The sequence below is a fragment of the Rhinichthys klamathensis genome, unplaced genomic scaffold (assembly GCF_029890125.1).
Source record: "Rhinichthys klamathensis goyatoka isolate OS25496 unplaced genomic scaffold, OSU_Roscu_1.1 h1tg000090l_1, whole genome shotgun sequence".
Classification (NCBI taxonomy): domain Eukaryota; kingdom Metazoa; phylum Chordata; class Actinopteri; order Cypriniformes; family Leuciscidae; genus Rhinichthys; species Rhinichthys klamathensis.
The window spans coordinates 5,599,668-5,613,461 of record NW_026606629.1 but is presented as its reverse complement, the minus strand read 5'-3'; the positions used below and the strand labels follow the sequence as shown (position 1 = coordinate 5,613,461).

The 13,794-nt window shown below is 37.5% G+C and overlaps 1 protein-coding gene across 4 annotated transcripts in view; it reads right to left on the bottom strand.

Annotated features, from left to right (window-relative positions):
- The window catches only part of hecw2a (HECT, C2 and WW domain containing E3 ubiquitin protein ligase 2a), a 28,096-nt gene extending 15,372 nt beyond the window's left edge, over positions 1-12,724 (bottom strand). For 2 of the 4 annotated variants that reach the window (XM_056251993.1, XM_056251996.1), the window contains exons 1-12: positions 12,214-12,724; positions 8,296-9,067; positions 5,993-6,100; positions 5,656-5,750; positions 4,067-4,136; positions 3,770-3,939; positions 3,516-3,658; positions 2,883-2,983; positions 2,034-2,791; positions 682-1,009; positions 464-568; positions 128-278 (exon numbers count right to left, since the gene is read on the bottom strand). In XM_056251993.1, the coding sequence (XP_056107968.1) occupies positions 128-278; positions 464-568; positions 682-1,009; positions 2,034-2,791; positions 2,883-2,983; positions 3,516-3,658; positions 3,770-3,939; positions 4,067-4,136; positions 5,656-5,750; positions 5,993-6,100; positions 8,296-8,602 (2,336 nt within the window). In that variant the 5' untranslated portion in view covers positions 8,603-9,067; positions 12,214-12,724. The remainder of the gene's footprint in view (positions 1-127; positions 279-463; positions 569-681; positions 1,010-2,033; positions 2,792-2,882; positions 2,984-3,515; positions 3,659-3,769; positions 3,940-4,066; positions 4,137-5,655; positions 5,751-5,992; positions 6,101-8,295; positions 9,068-12,213) is intronic. The other 2 variants (XM_056251995.1, XM_056251997.1) reach the window with 2 other exon arrangements.
- Positions 12,725-13,794: the final 1,070 nt, after the last annotated feature.

The following is a 13,794-nucleotide window of genomic DNA, read 5'->3' as shown; positions in this document are numbered from 1 at the left end:
GTCACCAAATGTTGACTGTTTGACCGAGTGAGTGGAGGGGGCGTGGCTTAGCCATAGGTTAATTGTTATTATTTAAATGATTATATTTCTTCTTATTATTTTTTTTTCAATATTCATGAGCTCTAACCTGCGGTTGAGTTGCTCCATCTGCTGTATGGAGCTGGAGCGGGTCAGACCCTGTGGGGCAGGTGGGCCAGTGGGTCTCTGCCACGTGGTGGTGCGGTTCACATGATCCACAAAGAAGATACGGCCATGGCTGTCAATACGAGCCTCCCAGTCTGAGAAAAGAAAGGTTGGAAATGAGAATGGAGAGTAGGATGTGATGGTGCCTGATTGAGTCATCAAGCCTAAATGACATTAGTTGGCGAAATTGCCTTTTCAAACAAACACACATAAGCAAAGTATCTACAGACACATAAACAACAGCAAAAGCACATGCGAATGTACAGAAACACATACACACACTCACTGGGAGGTAAGGGCTCGTCCACACGCTGGTATCTGTGGACGTCTTGTCTTACAGATGGCAGGGAACTAACACGCTGGTCTCCATTTATCTGAGGGACACCTGTGCAACATTTTACATACAGAATCAGGATGTATTTCCAAACTGATATTTGATTCATTTTCCATTTAAAATTAATTGTCAAGCGAAGGCCAGCTCAATGGTTCGGTGAATACCTGATTCTGATTCAGTCTCGGTAACGAAGGTCTCAGAATCCCCAGATTCTCCGTCACCTGATGGCATTAACTCCTCCTCTTCCTCGTCCTCCTGTGACACACCTGCTGTTGCCTCCAGGCTCCACCTTCTGGACATTGTGTCCTCGGTCACATCTTCACATTCCTCCTCCTCATTGGCTGATGGTTCTGGTTTTGGAGCGTCCCTCACTTGCTCATTAGTTGGGTGGGTTTCTTCAGCAGTCTCAGCAACTTCATAAATTGTGGGTGGATCATCTGAAAGATCTTCTCCCCCTGGGTCAATGGCTGCCTCTGCCCCCTGTTCTGCCTCCTATAAAGATCAAGTTCATAGAGAAAGATTACCTTCACCTCTCTCTGCTTTTATTAGCAGCAAACATTTCAGGTCTAGTGCAAGAACCAGTTGGATTGATGATGATGTGACACTCATTATGTTTCCCTACCAATTAATTTAATCATAAATACATACAATATAATACAATACAGTAATACAATGTACAATACAAAGCAGTTCATAGATTTCTATTTCTAATCATATGATTTTTATTTTTTTTATTTAGATTTTTAGGGCATATATAAAAAATATCAGGTGGTTAAGCAGTCCTGATATCATAAAAAAATACTCATTTATCCAAAAATAAATACTCCTTAAAAGAATGACATTTCAGAATAACAAACTATATTATGGAGTTTGTCACAATCTTTTATTATTATTTCTTTAAAAGTCATGTGGTGCCACCAACAAAAAATGCAGAAAAAAATATTAGGGAATTTGTCCTTTTTATGACAAGGCAAGTGGAGCAACTTGTGGAGCAATTAATAAGATATATTTTAAAATACACATTCATTGTGTAAATAAATATGTTATTACTTTTTACTTCATGGTTACACAGCATGACAGTTGTGGAGTCTTTAAACTGAATTTTTTTCTTGAACAAGTGTTCCAACAAGAACACAAAGATCTAACAACAAGTTCAATTTTATTATTATTTATACACTATCATAGTATTTATTTATTTTTATATTTTCAGTATTCATTTTAAGTTTAGTTTGCTTTAGTAATTTGTTATGTGCTTTTGTAATTTTTATTCGTTATTTTTTAAATAATTTGATATATTTGATTTGTTTCAGTTTTAGTCATTTTAAATTTCATCTATTTATATTTCATATTTTATCAATTTATATTTTATTTTTGAATTAAAACTATTTTATTAGTTTTAGCTAACAATGACAACACTGCTTTAAACTAGATTTATAAACGATCTGGACACTCTTATACTGTATGTCATTGACCCAGTTAAATTGCAGATTTTCCTTTCAGTAAATCTTCAACTGACCTGAGAAGCAGATGTAGGGACCGGGCAGCAGTCAGATGCCATTGAAGAAATATCAACTTCAGTTGCCAGCTCTTCACTGGGTGCCAGTCCCTCTTCCTCCTCCTCTGCCTCCACTTCCTCTTCCTCTTGCCTCTCCATCAAACTGGCAGTTTCCACCTCAGGGGCGACTGAACTCGGCATGACCTCAGGCTCAGGAGGCACCTCTGCTTCTATATTCAGAGTCTCTATTTCAGACTCCAGCCCAGCCTCTTCTGGGGGTTCCTCTACAGATCCTTCACATGCAGGTTGTGTAATTGGTGGTTTTGGAGGTGTTTGTTGAGTCCTTGAAACACCATTAAATGTTGGATGCGTGACTTCCGTAACAGCGGACCTCTCTTCATCTTCATCAGAGTCAATGTGCAGCATAGCGCTGAGGCGTGTGTGTGTGGGAAAGCTGGATCGCAGTTTGGGAGAAGCTGCCCCAAAAGGCCTATCGCCCGGGCCCTTAGGGGCCTCAATGGAATCAAGCTGCTCACTGAAGGAACCCTGGAGCAGGTCTGGAGAAGAAGGGGCCTCATCATCCAGGGTGGCTCCATACATTTCTGTGTCTGGGGATGGTATGCTCCTGCCTTCCCCATTTCTATGGGAACCCAGGGAGCCAGTGGGTGAAGGGCCTGCTGATGGGACCTGGAGAGGACGGGGCAGCTCTTCATCATCTGAAGGGGTTCCAGGAGCTCCATTGAGGGCTGTTGCCCCCAGAATCGTCTCATGGGAAACATCTATGAGAGGTGGGTACAAGTTATTTCAAATCCATTTTAAATTAGTAGCTATAAGCTGAGCCAGACCAAATGTGTTTGTATGTGATCTCACCATCTTGGCCTATAGATGTGATATCCACTTTAAAGTGCATTTGACCGCTCACATGATCAGTGGGCAAACGACGGCATAGAGAGAAGCTCAGTGATTGGTTCCTGTAGCCATATAAACATGTATTAATTGACACACAACCATTCAAAAGTTTGGGGTCAGTAAGATTTGTTTAATGTTTTTGAAAGAAGTCTCTTATGCTCACTAAGGCTTAATTTATTTGATCAAAAATACAGTACAAAAGTAATAAAAATAGTAGAAAATATGTATATGAAATATTATTACAATTTGAAATAGCTGTTTTCTATATGGTTATATTTTAATATATAATTGAATATGAATTTTCAGCATCATTACTCCAGTCTTCAGTGTCACATGATCCTTCAGAAATCATTCTAATATGCTGATTTGGTGCTCAAGAAACACTTCTTTTTATTATCAACGTTGAAAACAGTTATTTATTTGAAAGATAAATCTTTTGTAACATTATTAATGGCTTTTTCTGTCACTATTGATCAATTTAATGCATCCTTGCTGAATAAAAGTAATAACTTCTTTAAAAAAAATCTTACTAACCCCAAAGTGTGTATTACTGATCACACATTGTGGTGTGGTGACGATCACTATGACACTCACCCTGACGCATGTCTCTCCAGCAGCATCTGCACCGGAATGTTCAACTGACCCAGGAAGCGTTTAATAATTGGTCGACTTTTAGCAAACTTGTCTTTAATCTCAATCACTAATACGTCTGTCATAAGAGCCACAAAAGTGTGTTTCTACATGGAAAAGCAAAGAGAGAATTTGAAAACAAACACATCATCAACTTTCAGTTCATGACTGTGAACAAGAATGTGTCTCTTGTGTGTGTGTGTGTGTGTGTGTGTCACCTCTCCATGCCACACAGGATTAGTAGTGTTAGTTGTAATGCCGGATCGTCTCTCTTGGCCATGATGGGAAAAGGTCGGAAAGCAACTTCTCTTGCCTGGATGAATGCTCATTTTCAAATAAGGGTCTGGGTTAAAAAACATCCCCTTCTTCAGCCCCACAGCCCGGATATCTAAAACAAACAACAGTCTAATTAGTAATAACTGCAGTAATTAGTAAACCGCACGGATACATCTATGGAGTAGGATAACGTCATAAGTCATTGACATTTAGTTAAATCCTCTTTGTCTCTTACACACCTGATAGGGTAAAGCTGACCAATTTTCGACTGCTCTCTGAAGCTTGTTGTCCTTCATCTTGACCGTCGACCTATAGAAGATATCGTTGACATATGAGTGGCTACATACACCTATAGCCTTCTTCTGAACATAGACTTACAGTGATAAATAATAATTAATAATAACTTAGTATCTTAATAGTTTATCATTAATAATTCCTCACTGTAGTCATCCTGTATCCTCAGGTTTGACACAGAAATATACTGTCCAAGAGTGATTATCTGGCTCAAGTGTGTTTCAATAGAGTAGAAACTCTACAGGAAGGCAGGTGTTGAGGAGAGAGTTCCCATATGACTGATTCCTCTACATCCATCCAACGACATGATAAATGGCCTGCACTTATGGGAACTGAGAAATATCCGACCTCCAAACATACATGATGTGAGGCTGCAGTCAAATAGCCATTTAGCACTTAGCACCTCATAGACTGTGTAACCTTTACCAATCTGACCTGTAGTGAACAAGACAGCTACAGTAGTACTGTTTATAATATCATCTGCTAGTAAACATGTTCAATATTCCACAGATATTGTGAGCCAGTAAAGACAGTATAATTACGACAATTGTTTTTGAATTAAAAACAGTGAAAACTATGTTTGAAATAAAAAAAACTAACGTTACCAAAACACTAACGTTATTTAAAAGCTTGGGGTCGGCAAGATTTTAGAATATGCTCTCCTCGGCTGCATTTATTTGATCAAAATAACATATAAAAACACTAAAAAATAACTAACTATACTAACTATTATATTAGTGCCCACACCAACGGGCGATATTCCATGCTGCAGTTTTGTCACTTTAAATGCTCGAGCTCTTTAAAGCAGGATGGATTCTGATTGGCTGTCTTGTTTTTATAATTTATTAGTTGGAAAAAATAGTTTTGAAAAAGTGATTCCAACAATATTGTTACCATTATCGTGTGGACTATTCTATTTAGAATGATTTTTAGAACGATATCTTTATCGTCCTTGGTGTGAACGGGCCTTAAAAATAGTAATATTGTGAAACTCTTTTCTATTATAATATTTATATATATATATAGGCCTCTATATATATATATATATATATAGATTCTTTGATGAAAATAAAGTTCAAAAGAACAGCATTTATTTAAAATGAAAATATTTATAACATTATAAATACATTTTCTATCATTTTGATCAATTTAGTGCAACATAATTTATAAAAAAAAAAAAAAAAATCTTACTGACCCAAAAATTTGAATGGTATTGTTCCATGCTGTGTTCACGTCATGTGTATGATGGTATGATGCATTGTATAATGGAAATTATCTGTAAAACCACAGCACATTGTGTTGTTTACCTCATCCCACAATGCCATGTGCTTGACCTTCCATTTCCAGTAATGAATCACCAGAAGTGTTTTATTATATCTTGTATGATTTAATATTTGATCAGACTAACAACTGTTTTACACTAAATTGGATTAAAAAAAGCCAAGCACTTTATCACACCATGTGTTTTTGTGAGCTATAATGCTGTCTATTTACACAGGAATAATATCTGCTGTTGACACACACACACACTGACCGAGGCTCTGGGGTTCTTGACTGTGATGCAGGGAGTTGTGGCTCTCAGCGCACCACTGACTCCATGGTAGTATTTAAAACAGATCCTTGTCTCAGCTAGAAGAGATAACCAGAAGAGTGCCAGCATAACAAATCTGCCCAGCATATTTGTAGAGTCAGCATGATATTTTATAACAAAAAGAAAATTACATTTCATATTTATAACCGTAGTAATTTCTAACATGTCTGAGCATCAAGAATGTAAAACAAGTGCATGCCATTACAAAAGTATGTATCTCTACTTTTGTCTAACCTCCTAGTCCATGAAATATTTTATAACATCAAGTTGTGTCACTCACCTTCAAGGAAGTACGACCCTGCCTCCAGCCTCCAGACAATGTGACCACACTGTGTACCGTTAACCCCACGGTTCTTGCAGTCCCACATGTTTGATGGACAGGTCTCATCTGAAAAAATGTCTAACGGTTTATAGAATCTGTTTTGGACATTTTAAAGGTGGCAGATGGGTGGCACAGGAGCAGAGGTGGACAGTAACAAAGTGCATTTACTTGAATACTGTACTTAGGTACGCTTTTTGAGTATCTGTACTTTACTTTATTATTTTTTCTGGAAAACTTTTTACTTTAACTTCACTACATTTGAAAGACAAATATGGTAGGCTACTTTTTACTCCACTACAATTCTGTCAAGGTCCTTGAGTAGAAGGTATAGTAACGTCAGTCAGGGGATGATTTGACAGCAGGGGTTGCATTTTGGTTGGAAATGAAAGTCGGGTTGACGTCAGAACCCGACTGATGTTGGTTTCTGACGTCAACCCGATTCTCATTTTCAACCACAATACAACGTCTGTCCAATGTTGGAGAGTAATTTCAATCTGGCGTTGGATTCTGACATCAACCTCATTTTCATTTTCAACGTTGGGTTTGGTCTTCTAAATGGGAATTTTGTCATTGTTTTGGAGCACACTTATAAGGCTATATTCATACTAAAAGCCAAAAAAGTTTAAATAGGGCACTATTTGAGGGAACAGCCATGTAGGTGTCCGAAACCATTGTGGACGATTTTGAGTGTACTTATTCAATCTCACATTCAATCCCACTACTGGAACTGTGTTCTAGAAATACATTTGATATTGATATGAGGGTAGGCAGGCAAAGAATCAGAGGCATAGGTACTGTAAGTATTACACAATGCAACAATAATAAAACAATGCTTTGACATTTACTTTTGATACTTAAGTAGGCTACTATTAAAAAGAAGTACGTCTGTACTTTTACTTAAGTAAAAATATGTCTTTAGAACTTTTACTTGTAACAGAGTAATATTTGACCAGTAGGCCTATCTGTACTTTCACTCAAGTAAGGAAGTTGTGTACTTTGTCCACCACCTCTGCACAGGAGAATAAACCAAATTAGCAGAACAGTGCCTCACAAGGATGACAAATTTTACAAGCAGAATATAATATACAGTGGCTCTGTAAATTACATTGCACAGCATTAGTCATCTACTAATGAACCAGTGGGAGAGATTACATTGAGGCCATTACTGAATGTTTGCTTAGTCGTTGAAACCTGGAGCCCCCAAGAGATAAGACCCTTGTGCAGGTAAAGAAGTTTTGCTGGCCTTCAAGTCGATGGTTAGTGGCTTTGTGCCCAGATGTATCGCTTTGCTCCGGTCTCATATTTTTACATGACAGTGAGAATTGTGATCTTAGTGTTTGAGGATGAGGACTGAAGGGCACAGAGGGTGATTGGATCTGTCTGCCATCATCTAGTAAACATGCCTAACAGCATGTCTGGTGGAGTCCTGCTGCTTTTAATTTAAATTCTACTTGTACTATATTGTGTTTCTCTGTTGTAGTCTGTACTTTTGTGAGCAATTTTTAAACTTTGTATCACACCTTAACAAAGATATTAAAGGGTTAATTCACCCAAGTATGATATTTCTGTCATTAATTACTGACCCTCATGTCGTTCCAAACCCATAAGACCTTCGTTCATCTTTGGAACACAAATTAAGATATTTTTGCCTTCTTACCTCCACATAGACTGCAACTTTATGACCTTCATAACCTTAATGTTATGAAGCGACGAGAATACTTTTTGTGCGAGTTTTATTTTGATTATTTAAAAATGTACTAAATATTTTTTATTAACTGGTTCCCAGTATGTGTGCTGGCCTGACAAAATATCACTGGTGGTGTTGTTTGTCACCCCTTTTGAGTTATGTGGCATCATGTGTAGTTAACATCTCTTTCTCTAAATATGTGGCTATTGAGTGTCACCCTCATGATAAAAGGACCCCAAATCTCGTTTTGAAAGCCATCTGCATGTTACAAGATGTCGTCTCCTTTTGAGACTACAAACCCACAGCTTGGCACATTATCACAAGCAACAAAAATACAAATATAAAAACTGATAAATTCATGACTAAATAAAATGAGGACTTAGATATCTAAACATGACAAAATTAATTTAAATTCATACAACATGACTGGATTAAATCGATTCAAACTCATTTGAAAACTATTAGTTAATTGCACATAAAAGTTTTTATTTGTGTAAGGTAGAGCAAACAGACTGGTTCATATCGCAAAACCCAGAACTACTGGAATTTAGATCACAATAACACCAAGCCTTACCTATGTGGTACAGGCCAATCCAGTCTGTGGCATCCACCTCTTCCTTGATATCCCATGAGATGACCAAGTTCTGGCCACGGCCCATAGTGAACTCTAAAGTAGAAGCTGTGAGTGAGGATCGCCCTTGAGAACTGACCAGGTCTGTATCACTGTTGGCTCGGAGGAGTCCAACTCCAGCCTGCTCGGCCCCACCACGCTCAGCTAAGCTCCGAAGGTTGTCCGGGCTGAGTGTGTGCCGCACATTTGGGCTCCGTCTACGACCTGCAGTCTCCCGTGTGGCCAGGTGATCCCGCCCCTGAGGCGCCATGCCTGACGCCGGGTTGGAGCGGGGCCTGGACGGGAGAACTGCTGTGGCGAGAGAGGGGCGAATGGTGGCAACTGTGTGGAAGCACGTCTATGGACTGGATGTGTTTGAATGGGGATTTGAGGAAAAGGCCGGAATGATCGAGAACCTTGACCTGAATCCTGGATAAGACCTGGCCTGAAATGTAATTGTCTGGACATATAGGTCAAGGACCAGATGGGAACTCTTCTGGCCTGTCGTCTGTTAGAGCACTAGGCTATGATAATGGATATTGACCTTAACGGTTTGAGAATAAGGTATTTAATTAATCTTTAATGAATCTAAAAGAGCTTAGTTATTTCAATTGATTAGCCAATGGGTTCCAGCTAGCAAACACAATACTCCTCAGCTTCTAAGAGAATATCGTCAAAACAATCTTATATTGTTATCGATAAACACACAAGAAGAGTATCTAAGAGTCTTTATAAGCTAAGAAATAAGTGTGAGGAATAGGAAAGTGATGTGGGAAATGGAAAGGAAAATGACAAAGAGACAGAGAGAGGAACAAAGAAAGAGAAATGTCAGTAAAGAGAAAGTTTTTACAGTCCTAAACAGTTTCATATGTACAGTCATTAATATCACAGACATAAGTTTCATGAGCCTTAAGTAAATATAACTTGCTACATTTTGAGTTCAGTATTCAGGCCGATTCAGAGAGTTAATTCCAGTGTCATTTTTGTATTATTTATGTATTTATTATTATATATTTAGAGTATTTTATTTTTAATCAGCTTATATTTTTATATTTTCATTTTAGTAATTTTTGTGATTTCTACTACCAAATTTTGTTTCTATATTGCTTTAATATATCAGCCAATGAACATTTCTAATTTTCTTTTTTTTAAATGTTTAGTTTAGGTTTTTCATCTAATATTTATTTTGTATTTTATTACGGCTTTATTTCAATTAAGTTAACAATAACAACACTGGTTAATTCAGTGAAGGATTCATCAAAATTCCAGTAACATCTGAATTCAACAGAACCAGTTCATAGGAGTCATTTGTTCATAAATTGAAGTTTGAATTGAACTGGTTGCAGTACACTGAGATGCGTTCCCCATACAACGATATAACTCGTTTATTAACTACCATAGTACGATGCACCAATGAAGACACTAACCAAATAATGGTCTAGACACCATGCAGTTTTGAATTTTTTATTAAAGTGTGCCCCACAAATACACTCTCTTATGATCATTTGACAGGTCTTCAGTTCCAAAGGCACCTCAGGTAAAAATAGGACCAATGGGAGGATTAGTGGATGTCATTTCTTTGCACTCAGCAGCATCTTTGGTTTTTCAAAACATTCCAGCTCAGCCATCCTCCTTATACCTCATAAATCACAGACATGGGCAGTTGGGAAAATTAATGTCATAAAACTTTTCCAGATTTCAAAATAGTGTTACTAAAAAGACTAATAAAATTGATGAAAGGAGATCATTTTTTTGAGCATTATAATGTTTGATCATGTATTATGTATTGTTTTATTGTATTATTGTAGAAACTAAATAATATATTTCTGCTGGTTATAAAAACATTCAAACTCCACACTCTCTAACATAATGTGAACTTATTTATTCAACAAATCTGACCAAACAAGAAGAATTCCAAAAGTCCCACATATAATGTGGATCGCTGCATTGTGCGTGCAATACGTGCAGTGGCCGTTTGCCACACTTTGAATTAGAAGTCTTACACTGCAGAATGACAATGTATTGCATGTCTGAAAAATGCTTGAGTGAGCGTGCATGTGTGTATGAGCGAATTACAGGAGGTGATGTCAGCACAGAGAGTTTCTGCAGTGTTTGCATGCGGATGACACCTGATCTACAGTCCATTAAATAGTAAATGAGGTCTGTGTTCACCTATGCATGAATTCAGTGTTTGCTATCACTACAGGAACCCCTCTGTGCACTATAGCGGAGGTTACTGCAGTCTTTGCTACTTGACATAACGGGCACCTTGGGGAGCTGGCACAGAGAATGGCACAGGAGTGTTACTGTTCCACTCTCTATATAACAAACACATTCACACACACAAACATGCAACTGCACACTACTGCCAGTCAGTGTAACAGGCCTTGTCTTGCATCTTGCAAGCATTTAAGGCACAATTCATAACTGAACAGAAGTCTGCTACTTTCGGGCTCATCACCGAAGTCCCAGCTTCTTCTGGAAAGATTGATTAACATTTTCTTCTATGGATCAGTACCCATTTTTAACAAATGCCATAAATGTATTAAAAACTTTTTATTTATTTAATTTTACCCTAAGTGGTTTCTTGCAACTGGTTGTAGGCAATAAACTACAGGGGTCTTTCTCATTTGTCACAGATAATGTTTAAATACAGTCAAACATTCACTCTGCCACCAATTGCATCTGAAAATGTGATGCAGCATTATGAATGTAGAATGACAGGGGGAGTACTTCAGCATCAGCAATAAAGATATCAAAATCAGGAGCAAATTATGCAGCGGCTTTCAGAGGGTTTACTTTTTGAGGGATATCTATAGGTTTTTTTTTTTAGTTTTTTTTTTACACAAATTCTTGTGCAACTACTTTAGCACATTTAGCTAAATGTATGCCAATTATGTAATATATTTTTAAATATAGCCTATGTAAGATATATAGCCTATATATATATATATATATATATATATATATATATATTATAACTAATCCAAATGTATAACCCAATATAATAACCCAAATATACCGCCTGATACTGATCTCAAAAAGAAAAATCGAGATCGGCGTTCTGTTGCTATGGTTACCTCCTCACGCGAACGCGAATTCAGTTAGGGTTTATTTGCTATAAAGACACACTAACTAACTTAGTAATAACTTTTAAAGCTACTAAAAATCTGATTGAAACGTAGCCTATGTCGTTTAATTTTATGCAAAAAGAACACGTAAGACACTTGCACTGGATCAGGGAATGAGGAATTTCCGTGTTTTATTGAATCGTCCATCCAATTTCATTTTACCAATCTGTTTATCGATGTAAATTTGAACATTGGTCTAGATATGCTGTCGGAAAAAATTTAATAAATAGGCTAAATGAAATAAATAGCCTAATGTGTAATATATTTTTATTACTCAGCAAGTGTGTATTACGTCATGATTTCTTGTGCGATGCAACCTATTTATCACATAAAGGTGTTATTATCATGAATTAATCAGCAGGTGAAGCCCATGCGCGCACACAAGCTCCACAGAGCCGTGACTGTATCCTCACGACAGCATGCAGCAGCGCTATCGGATAACACGGGGAATTCCCTTCGTCATGTATTCTCACATCATGATCTGCAGATATTCAGCAATGCTGCATTAACGCAACCGCTCATCAGCAGATATGTATTTCTAAACCACCGAGTCAGCCCCGCTAATAATGCACCTTTATGACATCTAGAAAAATATTTTCGCGCTAAAATGCGTGATATTCAAAATAAACTCAATCACAAGATGCAGTGGTGCGTTAGAACTGCTGAATCATAAAACATTTTGTGTTAAAATATCGGTTGCATAGCCAACAGCATGCATCAAAACACCGTACATGATTGTGTAACCGCGTACCTGCGCATCAACGCGATGTGTCCATGGAAACGCCAACATAATCCGAGGCGCAAAAGCGAGTAACGTGCTTTAATAATACTATTTTATAGCTATTTCCTCAGATTCGCCTTGACAGCGAGGCGTCGATCCACTCAGGGCCTCTTCATCCAATGAAGCGCGATTTTGTCGCTTACCCGAACCAGAAATCACGACTGAGGGGACAGTTCCCTTCTGCACAGGTTGACAGATGAGCTATAACATCCTGGATAACAGCCCGATCTATCTGATCCTGAAGATCTGTGTAATTAGGCTATAGCAGAAAACGGCGTTCGGTTTCCCTGTGGTCGTGACCACCCGGCTCGGTCCGTCTTCATGTCAGTCCCCGCAGCGCATGCAGCGGTGGTAATAAAGCAGTTATAAGGCGCTCCAGAGCTGGAGGCAGTGTGAGAGTGGCGAATACATCTGTCCTGCAGACACAGGAGCTCTTGGACAAAGAACAGGCTAAAGGTTACAACCGTCTTCAGATTACATTTGTATGGATTGATCAATCCAGACTTTATGCAGTTGATTTGAAGAATAATGTAAAAGAATTGTGTGTGTGTGTGTCTGTCCCAGGAAAAAAAATATGTATATATATATATTATAATATCGAACACATTTAATGCATAAACATTAAAGAAACAAACTGAAATAAAAATACTTACTTTCAAACATGTTCTCTTTTTCCTGTGTAAGACTGTAGCTCTGCATCAGGCATTTAAGATTTCAATAACACTTTGCAATAGGGTTCAACTGGTTAATGCATGCAATAACATTTTGTTTTAATTGTACTGAATTGAATGAATACTAATATTACTATAATGCACATTAGTTAATTGTAAATGCATTCTGAATAAACATTTAACAATGAGCTAGTATTTATTAATTCATGTATTTATTTAATGTATAAATACTAATAATAATAAATGTATTTTTAGTATTTAATAATTAAGATTAATAAATGGTCATTTGTACAAATTGTTAGCATTAATAATGCTAATAAAAATGTTTAAAATATGCATTCTTTAAAGGTTTACATTGGACAAAACTCATGAAACTGAAACCATGGTATGGAGCATTAGAGACACATTTCCATTCCATAAATCTTCTGTTTGATGTGACTGTAGCACACTTGACTCTGCTCTGTTGAGGATAGCATTTGTATTCATATCCTGTGGTTTATTCTGAACACTCAAAGACCCTCTCACTTGTTCTCACTCCAAACTCGTGTGTTCACATTAATTCTGTGCCGTAAATGAGCTGTATGGGCCAAAAGATTTATGTATTTATGAATGGAGAGGTGGACCGCTCAGTGAAGCGGAACAGTGCATCAGATATTAGAAGACATTATGAATAAATTGTTATCTGTCTTTCAACTGAGATGAAAGAAAACTTCAACCTCTCTGTCTAAACCCAGTCAAATGGTGTTTTGGCAGCTGGAGTGGCCAAATCTCAGCAGGACTAACAGCCATCTGTTAGGCTGAGGAAAAAATGCTAAATATCAGTAAATGTGACTAATTAGCAGGAATTAAAATGCTACTGACAATATGTATGAGGGATTTT